The sequence below is a fragment of the Lathamus discolor genome, chromosome 6 (genome assembly GCF_037157495.1).
Source record: "Lathamus discolor isolate bLatDis1 chromosome 6, bLatDis1.hap1, whole genome shotgun sequence".
Taxonomy (NCBI): Eukaryota; Metazoa; Chordata; class Aves; order Psittaciformes; family Psittacidae; genus Lathamus; species Lathamus discolor.
The window spans coordinates 30,428,339-30,444,076 of NC_088889.1; the positions used below are offsets into that span (position 1 = coordinate 30,428,339).

The 15,738-nt window shown below is 39.4% G+C and overlaps 2 protein-coding genes across 10 annotated transcripts in view; both read right to left on the reverse strand.

Annotated features, from left to right (window-relative positions):
• RIN3 (Ras and Rab interactor 3) overlaps positions 1-4,387 on the reverse strand; it is a 68,167-nt gene extending 63,780 nt beyond the window's left edge. For all 6 annotated transcript variants that reach the window (XR_010613916.1, XR_010613918.1, XR_010613917.1 and 3 more), the window contains exon 1: positions 4,094-4,387. Coding sequence is in view for 2 of the 6 variants with exons in the window: in XM_065685638.1 (XP_065541710.1) it covers positions 4,094-4,140 (47 nt within the window). In the remaining 4 variants the exon portion in view is untranslated. The remainder of the gene's footprint in view (positions 1-4,093) is intronic.
• Positions 4,388-7,935: 3,548 nt separating this feature from the next.
• The window catches only part of SLC24A4 (solute carrier family 24 member 4), a 90,680-nt gene continuing 82,877 nt past the window's right edge, over positions 7,936-15,738 (reverse strand). For 2 of the 4 annotated variants that reach the window (XM_065685645.1, XM_065685644.1), the window contains exon 17: positions 7,936-14,241. In XM_065685645.1, coding sequence (XP_065541717.1) covers positions 14,089-14,241 — 153 coding nt within the window. In that variant the 3' untranslated portion in view covers positions 7,936-14,088. Of the gene's footprint in view, positions 15,447-15,738 lie in introns of all 4 variants that reach the window. The other 2 variants (XM_065685646.1, XM_065685647.1) reach the window with 2 other exon arrangements.

The following is a 15,738-nucleotide window of genomic DNA, read 5'->3' on the forward strand; positions in this document are numbered from 1 at the left end:
CTTTTCTTAGTTTCGCTAAGACACTTTGGTTTCTGTGCTCTTTAGCAATCGAAGCAGGCAAGGATTTAAAAATTTGGGAAGGAATCTTCCTGCAGTTTCTTTCTCTAATGGATTGGGTTTTGGTATTGGCTTTTATGCTTGTTTTTCAGGTTGTCTTAGAGATCTTCGTGGGACTCACAAACCTATATTGTTGATCTCAGAGAAGCCATCTATATTTACTAGTGGATGAGTTAAAATATAGTCCTACTGTCATTTGGAAAAATGCTATAAAATAGATAATATCTGAGATATCTGGACTATGTGCACGTGGTTTAGTAAAGCATGGAGTCAGCCCAAATCTGCTGCAAGCAACCCTCACAGATCTCTCCAGGATACACTGTTCCACGTGTGTACCTGTACACACAGAGCAAGAAAGATCCGTGCACACATATGTGTACATTTTTCAGCCTATGCTGCCTCTAGGTTGGTAAGTCAACAATAAAAACCAGCATGTCACCATTTAGGACAGGAAGTGAAAACTATATTTAGCTGAAACTGTAGTAGAAAGGAGGTGAGCAGAATATTGCTTACATTTGTGCCCCCATTCCTGTGAACACTGGTATGAGACTGTCTACAATAATGATGAGTTCACTACTCGGCAATACTCCTGGTGTGGTCTTCTCTCTAGCAAACAAATGGGTAGTTGTGTCTGGCCTAACACCAGTATCACTACACATCATGCTCTGCTAAGCTTGGCAAGTACTCACTGAAAAGCACTGGAAAGATCACATGACAAGTCACTGTGGTTGTAAACATGCTTTTCTGTTAAATAAATTCCTGGAGATTTGGTGCCTTCTCTCTGGATGCACCAAACTCGGGTACCTTTGGAGAACACCTTGTTTGTATCTTTACAGTAATACCCCAATCTTAGTGCAAAGCGTCTTGAGCACAGACATTTCCTTCCTGAGAATCACCGTCCCCCAGGACTGGAAAGCGTACCCCTTATCTGAGCTTGACAGTCAGCAGAGATTTGATGACAGTGATTTGTTTCCAGTTGCCTGAAGTGTCCCCTCCCTACTTAAACACTGCAACTCGCATGTTCTTGGGTGAAGTTTTTTCTTTGACCAATACTTTGCATTGGGTCCAGGACCTCCTGAGGCCAACAGGACTTGTTCCACTGGTTCAAATAAGCATATATTCGGTCCTTTACAAAGAATGGCTCTTGAGGAGCTTTTAAAAATAGTTTTCTTGTTTCAAACCTGTAAATGTTTGTTATTCACCCCACTGCAGAGACAGATGTGTAGCCTAGGTAGAAGAGCCATTTAATAAGAAAGCTTTTGTGGCCAACAATTATATAAAAGCTCCCATTCCAGCAGAAGTCATGGGTTTGATAGGGTGCTTACCAAAGTGGTTTCTGGTCTGCTTTACATGGAAGGTCAGACTAGACAATCAAAACAGTCCCCTTTGAAGCTGAAATCTGTGAACTTAGGAGAGTTGTTCAGTTTCCAGATTCCTCCAGTGCTTGACCTCTTTTCATCTTTTCATTCATCACATGAAATCTGTCAACTGTGATGGTGTTTTTTGTGCCAAAAAGACATGTCATCAAGAAGATGCACAATCATTACTTACTTAGGCAGTCTGGTGCCCCAGCAATGAGAACAACTGTAACCCTCCCAGCTACCTGAACCAGCCATTATCTCAAAGGACTACTTAATACTTGCATATTATGTCTCTGTCTCGGATCCTATCTGCTCTCCTCATCATCTCTTCTATACATTTGCCAGATGTGGGAATGAAGGCATACATCTTTTCATGAAACCGTGGTCACCAGGCTCAGTCAGCTCACATTTCTCCAGATGTTTTGTGATCTCACCACTTACTAACGTTCCTAGGAGTTAGCCTGGCTCTGGGTCAGAATTACTGGTGAAATTTCCCTGTTTCTCTCCCAACCCATTTTGTAAGAATTCTATTAGATTTATGTCTATGTGGCCTCTAGCTACAATTCTCCCCACACTCCTTCTCTGAGGAGCTACTATTTCTGGAGGCAGATTTCTCCCCAGCGTCTGTCTGTCATTACAGAGGTGTAAGTCAGCAAAATCTCCTTATAGATTTCCTACATGCAGAGGAAACCTTTTCAGTCATTACTAGGAATGGATATACGGATACTTTCCAAGTCGATAGGGTACTTTTATGCTAATACGCATTGTTACAGTTTCTGTGCACGTGAGTAAGCTTTCCTATTTAATCAATAACCTGAAGACTCTGGTGAATGGAAATGCAATCTGAGCAATTTCTCATGCAATATTTTGTGCACGTTTTTTAAAATCAGGTCCAAATTCTCCATTGGCAGCTTGCCTTGTGTTACCATCCCTTTTGGAAGCTACCAATTTTATGTCAACATACTTTGTGAAATTGGCACCTAATTCAATGTGAACGTAACAGGGAATTAGCTAAACATTATTTAGACACCTTTCTAATTCTGTAATGTGCTGGAGGCCACAAGGTATGCATGCTGAAGAGTAATTTTGAGGATCTTCAGCAACACTGCGGCATGTAAACAGAAAGAGTTAAATGGGATTTTTTAAATACCTAAGTTCCTTGCTGTGAGTGGGAGACAGATTGACAGTTGCTCAGGTACTCATATTAAGAATGCATGCATCATGTATATTCGTGCTTCAGCATTCCTGCAACCACTTGATTTACAGCCCAAATCTAGAGTCTATGGCTTGTTTACTTTCTCCTGCAACAACTAAACTGAAAGCATACCTTTGCAAGCATGCGGCTCCTTTCAGACAAGCTGAGAAAGAGGTAAACTGTATAAATCTTACAGTCGCTCAGTACTTGGCAGGTTAACTATCACACATGTAGGCAATAGCTGCAAAGTGCAAATTCTTTGGATTATCATCTAAGTTCCTCTTGCCAGTCTACAGGGATTGGATTTTTTCATTTTTTCCCTTATGTCTGTGTGATCTTTGTCCCTCAGAGTTTAACATTAAGTGGAACTGAGGAACTGTACCTTGGAACAGGAGTGTCATTGTTCCACTTATGTAAACAACTGAACAAGGCAAACGCAGTGACAGTTTTAAAGCAGGGTTCTCCCTCCATCCCACACACTCCATGTGTCTACCTGGGAACAGTGCATGGTGAAATTACAGCACAGTAGCCTGTCAGCAGCAATTTTATCCCCTTTTTGACTGTGTGTGTTCTAAGTCAAAGGGGACTGACTTGCAGCACACTTAGGGACTGAAAATGCAAGGATCCCATATCTAGCCAACTTCTATACAGCTTCTTCCACTGCACCCATCAGAGACACATCTGGCAGCTTTTATTCGTGGGAAACAGGCTAAGTGTGTCAGAGAGATAAGAAACACTCTTAATATCTGGTATTACGTTTTTCCAAGGGGGTGACAGAGCCGCTATGTAACTTTTCCAATTGTTTTCAACAGGAAAAAGAAACGCCCAGCTTCAGTATGGGCTTTATGGCACAACTGAGCCTTAGGCAGATTCCAGCCTGATCCTGGAATCCCAGCAGCTGATTGTCTCCCCAGTAAAAACCCATTTTCTCTCCCACTATGTTTTCTTGGGGCTCAGTCCTGCAAGGTGCAGTGTCTGCTGGCCAGGAGCAAAGAAAGCCTGGAGTCTCTTCCTAACAGAAAGCCCACCTGAAGTGTCTTGGGATTCTGTGGACAGGGTTTGTGTGTACTTTAGCATGCTGGAGATGGAGTGACTATCAGCTCACAGGGATGCGCCCTTATCCACTTCTCAGCATTTCAGCAGAAACAAAGCAAGACTCCCAGACAAGATTTGTCACGTTTCCAAAAGCAAAGAACTCCCTTATTCTCTGTCCTGTGCCCTAAACTGCTATTGGAATTAATCCTCTTCCCTAAATAACTAAGATTCAAGCTAAATAAAGGAATTGCAGTTTGTTTTCAGCTGGAATACATTAGCCAAAGGAAATACTGTAAATTACAGTACAATCATGCCACACCATTGTGACTGTGTGGCTGATAACTCGGCAGCCAGCTCACAAATGCAGCTGAGAACTCTTTATGAAATAGGAAAAGGAAAGCGACAGTTATTAAAAACGAGCAGTCACTAAAGATTCGGGACTTACCCTGAGTCATCCCTGGCTCCCTTGTCTCTTGCTGATGTTTTCATCATTACAGCAAACTTTAAGACACTTTCTCTTTCACAGTGGCTTTAGAGTTCCTTGGTAAAGAAAGCAATTCCTTTCCATCACTGAGCAGAACCTCCACATCCTTAGTTTTTGTACTGAAGATGATATTTCAAGTAGCAGCAGGGGGAGGACGTTTAAAACCAGCTTCAGGCTCAGTAGTATCAGAGGACAGAGGACTAACACACAAATGAAAGCAAACTACCAAGAAGATCTCATTTTAGCCTCTCTTATTTCTACTTCCTGTATTTATATGAACGGGGGATTTCAGGAAGAGGCAGTCTTTGGTGGTCAGGGGTGTGTGTGTGTGCGCGTGTGTATTTTATAAAGCCATATTTAGTAGCGAAGGCAGGTTAACCTTATTAGACAGAAGGGCCTGAGATTGCTTATTTGTTTCTCTAACTTAAAGAAGTTTCGGGGAAATTGTTTTACAGGCTACAGGTATATAAGGAGGCAACAGAGCATGGTGAACTTTGTGAAGGATTTTATAAGACAGCAAAGCAGTAAGTCTCCGTCTGCAAATTCCTGAAGCATGTGTATTTCTATTGCTTGAGTAACTGGAAACAGATGGAGCTTGGAAACCTTTATATTTACACAGGACCTGAGAAAATGAAATGTCTAACACTGGCAGAGGAGTGCTTTGCAAAATATTCCCAGTTAAAGCAAAAGCAAAAGATAAGGCTGTAAGACTGCTAGTAAATGAACAGCTATCCATGCTGTGACACTCCCGTCAGTCTCAGAGCACATTTGACCTGCAGTTACTTAAGTGGTCAAGTAGTGTTTGCTGTACTGGAAACCCAACTGATACAGACCAGCTGTGGAGGCTGAGGACTGACACATCTACTATTAGGCAGAACTGGTGGCACTCCTATTTGGCAGCCCTATCATTCCAGAAATATTTGATGTTAGCAGAATACATAATGGAAAAAAATAAGGCAGAAGTATGAAGCAGAGGCGGAGAAAAGCGACTGCATGGAACAGAGAGGGAGACAAAAGTAACTTTTTGCCCCTTTTATTTTTAGAAGCAATTTCCCAGCTTTCTAAGAGTACATAGTCTGTGCCGTACGGCCCACAGCAGAAATGCAAATGCCAGGCAGCTGCCAGCGTACTGACATGAGGGAAACAAGAGCTCCATATAGAACATGGAACCAGTTCTGCTGGCACTAACCTACAGAGATTCAGGGGAACCTTTATGACAGCCAGACCATACCTTCTGTGCAACACAAGACAAGCTTTTCTCTGGGATTTTTGATCAAGCCTGTAACTTCTTTGACATTAGAAAATTTATTTTCTAGGGTTTGGAAGGATTTCTCTTAGAAAGTCAAAAAGCCTGACTGAAAGGCTGCATGATGGGAAATTTACCGCCCTTCTATGTAAGGTGCCTTAGTAGTTAACTGTTGATATTTAAAGTCACATCTGGTACTCTGCCTTGACCTGTCTAGTTTTAAATTTTCACCTACTGTATCTCAAAATGCTCTTTTCTACTAAATTAAGGAGCTCCTTGCTCCAAGTCATGTTATTTTCAGCCAATGACGAACTCCTTCAGTGAGCCCTCTTAAACAAACTGGTTGTCTAAGAGTCACTCACCCCTACCACAGGCTTGTCAGATATTAGTTCTGAATCCTTCTACTGGTTCTGGGCACAGAGTTCCAACAAAAAAATATGCTCTAGATTTGTTCACCAGCTCGGTACCTTTGAAATGTACCTTGGGTATTGGCATAAGAGCCATCTCCTAGATGCATCACACAAATTCAACTCTACCCCAGGTTTCCATTTCCCTCCACTGCAATTCAGCAGGGACCAGGCCCACTCAGAATTTACCACTGCTTTGCTGGCACATAAGATTGCCGAGACTGTAAAGGTGTGCTTCTCTGCACAGACCGGCCCAGATGGGGGAATCTGTGTGCAGAGAGCATTAGGCATTTCCAAAGATGTCGTTAGGGAAGAAGACACAAAAGGACTTAGAAATAAAAATACCCAGCGAAAAAATGAGGAATACAAAAATTCAGTATTGTGCTGCTACGTCAGTTTCACATGATTTGAGAGAAGCTGTGTATTTTATTTTTTTGTGAACTCTTTCACACTATTTGTGATCTAAAGAATGTAGTTTCAGAAATCTGAAGTTTTGAAATTTCTTTAAAGATATTGATCAAACTTAATGAAAATACCCTCATTTATATTTAGTTTTTCTGTAGCACAGCTTTTTTGTAAATTATTTAAAATGAAGCCAACATAATAAATTTTGTCCAAGCTTTGCCGGGTATTTTTTTTAAGCCAGAGGTTTGGCAGGTTTGGAATGTGACACCGTGTTCTAGTAACAGGCTTTGTAAGTAAACAATCATACAAAACCTAAATGTCAAAATAATATCCAGTCACTGCAAAATGCCACTTCTTGATAGATCTTGTCTTTCCTAGGACTTACCTTTTCCATATTAAGCTACAACATGCTGCAGTCCCTATTTCTGTTTTTATGCAGCTGAGTTGGAAAGATTTAAAATGGCTTATGGAGGAAGCACGTAAGTACAATGAGCACTTTGGCTGTAATAGTGCTTTCAGCATATGCACAGATTATATGACAGTTCTGCTTTCCATACAGTAGGAAACAGCTGCATCAATAATACGGCATATGATAAGGGCCTGTAGGAATTGTCATGCCTATTGTGTCACTAATCTGTAGATTATGTGCCTTTTATAGAGCCTATTATATAACAGATCATGATGGGTCATCATGTCAAACCTACGGGGATTAAAAGAAGGGGTACTTCCCATATTTTAAAAGTTAATTCTGTGCGTAAGAAGGAATCTTCTCCCTTTCCCAGCTTAGAAAAATTTAGCCTAGCATACACCAACGAATGAGCCCTTATGCAAAAGTCAAAGAATGCAGGGTATCTCTTTTCTCCACTTCACTAGGACTCTTTGTAGATTCACAAAGCCACAGTGGCTAATGACAGGTTTATACAGCAACAGGGATTTCAAAAGCATGCATTATGGTTAATAAGGTCAATGTTTGTTTTAACTTGCATGTCCTAGTCACTAACTGCGTAGGAGTATTCATGACAATGAAACTGTTAATACACCAGCACATTAGATGAAGTTAACTCTTGGCTTCTCTTTTCCCCAAGACCTGCATTTAAAAGCTTCTTGTCAGCCCTGAACAGATTGTACCAAAGAGAATGTACATATACCAGAAATCATCACAGACTCTGAGATGGATTGCAGGGGTGCTGAAAGCAGGCAATCCAGGGTAAGAAGGATTATTCCTTTTCTTCACAGTATCTCCAGAGCCTAGGTAAGACTTCCAAGGAAAGGAAGGTAGTGCTGCGCAGCTTTTGGACCTTGCTTCCGTCTTGTCTAGTCAGTATCCAGTACTCAGTGTGAACCTGCTGAATATCATGGGACAAAGCAGCCAAAATGCTCTTGATCAAGGTGTTTCTGAGACTCCCACATTGCTTCTGGATCAGTGCCTCAGTGCAGTAAACTGTCTCCTCAGCAAATCACATATTTCTAGTCCCAAAAGAGCAAACTGTGTGTTTCGGTATTGGTGCGAATCAGATATGTACATTTAACTCACCTCAAATAACAGCTTGATCCAGGTGATACTCCCTGGAATAGATGACAATGTGGGCCTTCTGTTATTCTGTTCAGCAGGGTCCAGATTTCAGGAAGAAAGTGCAGTCACATATCCTAACTGGGTCCTGAAAGTTTAGATTTTCAACAATAAATATGAGAATATTTTACATGCTATCATCTGAGGAAAAAAAACCAGCACCCAGCAAACACTCTAGTTGTTTAAATAATTTATTGATAGTGTATGTATTTTTATATAGTGCATTATAATACTGACTGCTATAATCTTTTATAAATGCTGAATTAACTATTTTTTAAAATTTTCACAACAAAAATAATCAAATATCATGCCAACATTTTGTAACAAATTATCACATTAAATCCATTTGGATTTCATGACACATTTATCTGTACAAAGGACCCCATATCACAGAGCATTCACAGTGCATAAGGTCACAGTCATTGAAAAAATAAATAACATGATAGATTTCTGTTATTTACAGTTTACAAACCCATCCCTTTCTGTTTTCAAAGTAAGCAGTTCTAGAAACTTTTAATAATATTTAAAGAGGTATTGCACCTCCTAAGGGTGCACTGCAAATTCCTGCAAGTATGAAACACGGGGAATTTTAAAAGGTTCAGAAGTTATTTCAGCAATCATAAACGATTTTGAATACTTTCTTGCAATGGAGGCGACAGTGGGAGCCAAATTCTACTCTCAGTTCAACTGATACGAATTTGTGCCAGCTATAAGGACATTAATGAGCACTGGCACCACTCCCAAGAACATGAAGGCAAGAATTTGGTCACAACTTTGCTGCAGAGTTTCAGCCATTTAAAATCTAAATGCTGCTGGGGAAGCAGATTTACAAGTGTTCTTTGAACACAACTAGCATATGAATGAAGGCCATAATCTTTCTGTAAAAACCCTCTGAAATGAAGCATCTCAGTTGGTGTTAGTCCTTCTAGAGATTATACCTCTGATTTTGATATATTCCGATACCTTTAGACATGTGACACAATTCCATATTGCTGCAAATCAACCTCGATATTTGTTTTTCAAGTTTACTAAGATCATTTCGGCTATAAGATGGCAATGATCGCTTAAATTCTTTGTGCAAGTAAAAAGGAAAAATAAGTGGAATTAAATTCAAACTAGTAATTCTTGTAAGAAAATATCCAAATGGCATTGGTTTCCCATAGTCATTAATTTCTTTCAGACAGTGCACTCTATGTCGGAAGTATGGTAGCAAGCAGAACAACATGATGTATAAATCACCACAATCACTACACATCTCAGCCTGTGGAGAAGGACCTCACATTTCAGGGCAAAGATATATAGGATCTCACAGCTTTCTTTGGGGAGAAAATATCAGGATCTCACACAGGGGGAAATGTGAGAAAAGTGTACTTTCAAGTTATTCAAAAGGAGGTTCTTAAACATGTACAAGGTAGGTCAGAAACTGGAATGCACATGTCAGTTGAACAACATTTTTCTCTTCAGCAGAACATTTATCACTTGCATACAGACTTTTCAAAAGAGTTCAAGGGAATAATAAAGAGTTTGGTACAGAACCGCTGGAACTAAATGCTGTCATTTACCATGCTGTCATCATATAAATCTCACCACCCAGCAAAATAGAACTCTGGAGTTCAGACTCCAAGAAATAGAAAGCAAATTGTGCAGTAAATGCATGACCTGCAGAGATTTTCTTCTGAGTGCTTAAACACAAATAACTGAGAGATACGAGGCTTGCAATGACAGAACTTTGTGCTCAAAGGTGATTCATTTTAATTAGGAAGATTCTTTGGTTTCACCTGGCTATCAGTGTTATTTTAGTGTCTGTTTCATATTATGTTAGGGCTGATCCTTCCTTGGCATGAATAATCAGGCAGTATTTACACAGCTTAAAGCATTCTACCAAAACTATCTAACTGTAGGATGCAAATAAATGGTGTCGTAATTGCAAGAAATCCAAGAAAGGAACACAGCAAAACTCACAAGGGATTTGTGCAACTAGAGCAAACACGTAATAGAAACAAGTGTGTGTAATTAAAGCACAGTCACAAAGGAAATAAAAGACTAAGCTCTTCTCTACAATTGCTAAGGTGAAGACCTTTTCCACTTGTTTACACATTGACAGAATGTTTACAAATGTAATCTTAAACCATAAATTAATTATATGTTTGTTACAGCTGCAGCAAGCATATAAAAATAAAATAAACTTGGCACACCAATGACTGAGCCAGAGAAAGATGGCTGACTATGCTGTACCTGTTGGGAAGACTAGGTGTTCTTCCAGGCTAGAGAGCAGCCCTCAGATAATGAAATAGTCATTAAGATAGCCATAACTGTAGCTTTTTAGATTTAGACATGTAGATCCTGACACTGAAATATTTACTCAGGCTATACTTTATAAAGCAGTACATTTGTTATGGGAAATTCGTGCAATCGAACACTGCTGAACTGAACAGGAACACTCCCACTTGCTCACTACAGACAGGATTGCACCCTTGTGGGTCTACCTGGGACTGGGCTACTCCAGTGGAACTGCAGCAGAAGACAGCTGCTAAAAGCTCTCCTTGGTTAGCTGTAATTCAGTTTTGATCCTGCTCCTACACTTGGGCAGGTGCACACTTTTGAAGTCTGAGACAAGGAACCAGCTCTCTTATTGACAAGAGTGAAAATCCAAAGTGGTATTGGCAGAGCAGAAGTCCACAGATTCTTTCAATTTCAGAAACAAGTAAAATCTTTAGACTACAAAACTAAGAAATATTTAAAGATTTAGATATGACAGAAAACCCAGAAACCCATGCTCCGCTGTCATCTTAGGGCACAATCCAGCAAGGCACTTAGTTGTATGCTTAGCTTTAAGCATGGAATCAATCCTACTGAAGTTAAGCTTTGCTGGATATGGGATATCTTTTTCTGAGTCGTATTACTTTTCAGTGTTAGTATGCTGGCAACTTCCAGATCACAGTGACAGTTTTCCCTCTCACATCCACCACCAGCTTTCTTTTCACTCTTGAGCTGAACATTAACTTACACAACATTGTGACATACATTCCAAACTCAGCCAGCTAACTTTTGCAATGGTTAGCACAACAAAATGGCTACCAAATTTTACAGACACTATCTGAACAGCTGCATCACAGAACTGTACTAATTGCAGAGAGCCAAGTACAAATCACTCCTTTTCTTGATTGGAAAATGGCAAAATTTGTAGTGGTTTTTCTTAAGCAAATTTTTTCTTGTATTGATGTCAAAGGCACTAGTCTGCTATTACTCGGCAACAGCCTCCTGAACTACAGGGTTTATCTGACATACAATTTGTCAATCAGCTCTTTCTTGGTCCACAGTTTATCTGCATGGGTTGGTCTATAACTGCCATCTTTATTTATTTTAGCATATGGATAATGACTACATAGGGACTCTTTAAACTACTTCATATGATTATGTATCATCAAGGCCTTTATTAAGCATCTAATAATTCTTTGGCAAACAATACATCCCTGGTCATGATGCAGTGGTGTCAGGGGAAAATCCAACTAATGTTAATTATAACATGGCATGATACCTGTCTCATAGCAGAAGATGCACATGAGACCACCTCATGAAATGCAGCATTTGAACTCAATATAAATTGTCTTGAAGTGGGTCTATGTTGTAGGGAGGGCTACAGATGACAGGAACAGCCATGTGATTTAAGATCAGTATTACCTTCTGAGGCTGTTTCTTGTTACAACAGAATACACTAGTTTTCTAAAGCAGGTGATACTCAGCTTAGGCAGAATAATTCTAAATGGTGTCTAAAGGATTCATGGCATTAGCAAACACAATTTCATGGATATTTGGCCTGGGGATCAGCTCCTCCTGAACAAATTGGTGCTCAGTCTGCTAAAGTTGCCTGGCTCAGAAATAGGAAGGTACAGTACAGTTTTCTAGGTCTGGCAGTGTAAACATCAATGCCATCATTATTGTAAATTCAGCTGATCACTAGGCATTCAAAACTAAATTTTGGGATTACCCTTCTGTTGTGTAAAGACATCTGAGCTGCCACTACTGTGCAGAGAGGAGCAAATGTTTACTTGGAGATAGCTAGCTTTCCAAGCCCACTCAACAGCAGAACATGGGAAAAAAGCATTTACTCAGCCTCTCTGCTCCTTTCAGCTTCATATCTAAACCATCATCAGATTTTTCAGCAGGCAACTGTCCTCCTGAAAGATAGCAGGGAAGAGAATAAGAATAGAGAGGGATGCAGTGGCACAGCAGTATGCTGCACCTTCACAGCCTTTCTGCAAAGGAAGGCTCAAAGGTGAACATGAATTCCACCTCCTCAGCTTTACAATGCAGCAGAAATACGTCTTGAATGCCTGGAAATGGGGTCACTGTCATACTTGAGATCAAATGTGCTTACTGTCATGCTTGCCTATTCAAGAAAGCATTTTAGTAATGCTGTATTTGTTGTCATCCTTAAAACTGACTAGTTTAACTATGTAACTACTTAACTAAGGTGAAAACCCCTAAATGGATACTAATACTGATCTTTGTGACAAAGCATAAAGCAAATTAATATGTTGCTCTTTTTCCTTTAGGATTACACTGAAAGGATCCAATTCATTAAAAAAAATAAAAAATAAAAAAATCAATGGCAGAATACACTCTTTAATTTGTACCAAAGTAATTTTAAAACAGCCTTAATTGTAAACACATTGCCTGGTTTAAACAGTATTCTGTACGTTAAACATAATTATTTCTTATACGTGTCAAAATAAGGAACTTGGAGAAAGTGCTTATTTGCTAACATTTTATAGTATGTTCTCATTGACCCAATAATAGGATTTCATACATAATCTTAAGTGGAAAACATTAATGTATTTAAAAATGCATCAACTGTTAGTTGATAGATTTGTTTTGGTTTATAAACATTAAAAATTTAAAAATCTATGTATAAAGTTAACTGTGCTTCTTTAGAAACTTTATGTGATAATTCACATACAGCTTTAAAATATTTTTAAAGTTTAGTAGCTATTTAAAATATGCTGTCTCAGTGATTTGCAATCATATGACTGCTACAATGTGGAATGTCACCCATCATTTTCAATACTCTGGGACATATCTTGCTGTCAATTATATCCAGAGTCATTCTTTAGATCAGATTTATGCTGGTGGCAAGGATATCTAAACCTGGCTTCTACTGGGGGTTAAAAAGTATATCATGCCTTAAAACTTGCATGCAATCAAAACAAAGACCGTATTCTCTTGACAGACGTGCTTTTGTGTAGCAGTTTCTCATCTGCACTGCGTGGTGTCAGACGCTCATCTTCATTAAGCTTCTGGGAATAAGTGTAAAATGGAGAAGAATACACCAGCTTCTTGACTGATGAAATAAGCTTCTTCCACCAATCAAATTAAATCATAATCAGGGTGGGGTTTTTCTGACAGAAAGTCCATATTATGTTCAGATATTACACTCAGCTGATAACAATCACTGATAGTAACTGAGCACCCAGTTATACTTTATTTGTTTAGTTTCTTCTAAATTTACACAATGGGCTTACAAGGGCCAATGCAAAGTTCTTCTTGCGGTGTAATATTCCACAAATGTTCATTTACATTTATATATACAGCATTCCTCATTAATAGTGAAACATATTTTTCAAGTATGAATTTCTGCATGTAATTCTCTTCTTCAGTATGCAGATATTCTTTTAGTGTGCATCATCACAAGTGATACAACATAGAACCATTTCCTCTTCTTTCTCTGCCACATTTTCATGTTCATTGAAAAGAGTGATAAATACTCAACACTGCCATCCAAAACTGTCAGTGCAGTTTCTCTACAAGCAGAGCACCTGAAGGGGGAAATGATGTCCTCAACAGTGCATGCCATGATATGTGCCTTGGACTTTCTGGTCCTGTAGTTGAGATATTTTAACCGAGCCAAGAAAAGTTCTAAATCTGCCTCTTATCTTTCCATGGAAAGTAAATGTCAAAACCAAAAGAACTATAAAGTTTTTTCCTTCTGTATTCCTGCTAACCATGGTGGTTGATTGTCTGCAAAAGGAGAATGAAAACCACAACAGAATGTCCCAGGAATGGGTCATTTTAGAGTTCTGCATAAGATCCACACAGATTTATGACTGAGCAGCAACATCCAAAGAGAAGGAAAATGCTTTGGTTGCCTTGAGCTAGCATGTTAAAAGAAAGGTATGCTTTCCTTCCACACAGGTAAAAGTGCTTGATAGCTGATGAAGCAGGAACGACACTCAAATTACTGATGGAAAGAAGGTAGAAAGGTGAAATGCCTCCTGTCATTTACAGCACATGTAATCAGAAGAACTTCAGACTGTTTCCTTGTTGTAGTTTAAAGTTCTTCTCGGCACATAGGTAAGTTGACAAAGGTGAAGACATTAAACTCTATCAATATAGAGAAACAAAGGAAAACAGCATAAAGAAACAACACGTAGATGCCCAATTTCCTGTCAAGTTTCCACTTATTTACATGGATTCCAAGCACCTGCAAGCAAACAAATTATTAGTTAATAAAGCCCCAAAGGAGACTTTGGAAACAACCATTACAAGCTAAAAAATAGATTCTTTTGATTTGGATAAAAATATATTCCCAGTATTTTATACAACAAAAAGACAACATATGTTTTTCTGATCAAGAAAAGGAATGTAAAAGCCCAAACTGAGAACTTGAACTCTGGTCTGACTCTCAGTTGTTCTAAATACTTTTACAAAATATTACATGAACACATTTTAAGGCCCCTTCACAAGTTCTTTGTGTAACTGAGAAATAGTCCCCTAGGTGCTCAGTTTCAGTCTGCGGTGCATTTTCAGCACACAGGGCTCATTCTAGTCAGGCAGCCCTTTCACTGATTCAGTACGAACTACAAGAATGCACCTAGCTACATGAATGCTTCTCCCTGCAGTGTTCCTCTGCAGATCCTATGTCCCAATAGTACACCAGCACCTAATGTTCATTCTCTCAAGAGCTTCAGAAGAGGTGCTTTCTTTGATGTCTTACTGAGGTCTAGAACTAATGGGAGTTACAAGTTACAGGTAGCAAAGCAATGAAGTCCTCATGAAGGCATCTATTTTCAAGGGTGTTAAGTGCCTCTGAATTATCATTTGTTTTGCTCAAAACTCTCCACTGAGTTTTGCTGGGAGGGTCTGTGCAAATCAGGGCATCCAGCAGAACAAATGAGACAATAATAGATGCTTCAAACTCAGGTGATACGGCTTCTGCTATGAAAAGACTCTTTACAGAAAAGCATGAACAGCTAGCATAGCAACACATCTGCAAAATCATCCCACTTTCTCCCAATGTGCTGATTACCAATATGCATGCAGCATCAGCAGATACAAATGTCTACAGAACATCTTTGTTGTTTCACAGGCACTGTACAGTATAGCAGAACTGGAGATATGAAAAGAACAGGCCCCCACAGCTTATGTATCAGATGCATTAGGAAGTTAGTGGCAGAGTGAACAGACCTCATCATTCTATCACTTAAGTTGTGCACAGATGACGTGGAGTTTTGTAAGACCTAGTCATGCAACAGCGTGAAATCTCCAGTGATGATCCCCATCTCTACAGAGCCTCTACAGAACCTCCACAGGCAATCAGTGAAAGACATTAGTATAAGTGGATATTTTTATACCTTTGGGATTTGATTCTTCCCACAGAAGGTTCCCTGGGAGTCAGCAGGATCAGACCTTAAGTACCAGCAAAATTGACTTTTGAAACAGAATTATTGTTTCACCTTAACAAGTCATGCGTTACAAAGTAAGTGCCTTACGCTGAGTGACATTTAGCAGGCCTATTCTAAAGTCCTATTCTGTGAAGCCCTAAGGTTCACAGTCCTCACAGACCAGTCTTCATTAAGGGTTTTGGCTACAGCACATGATTAGTCCAGTCTGGTTTTGGAAATCAAGAGACAAGGGCAAAGAGTGATGAAGCACACCTGGGTCTTGTCCCAATATAAAGTAGAGACAGGCATGAGGTATG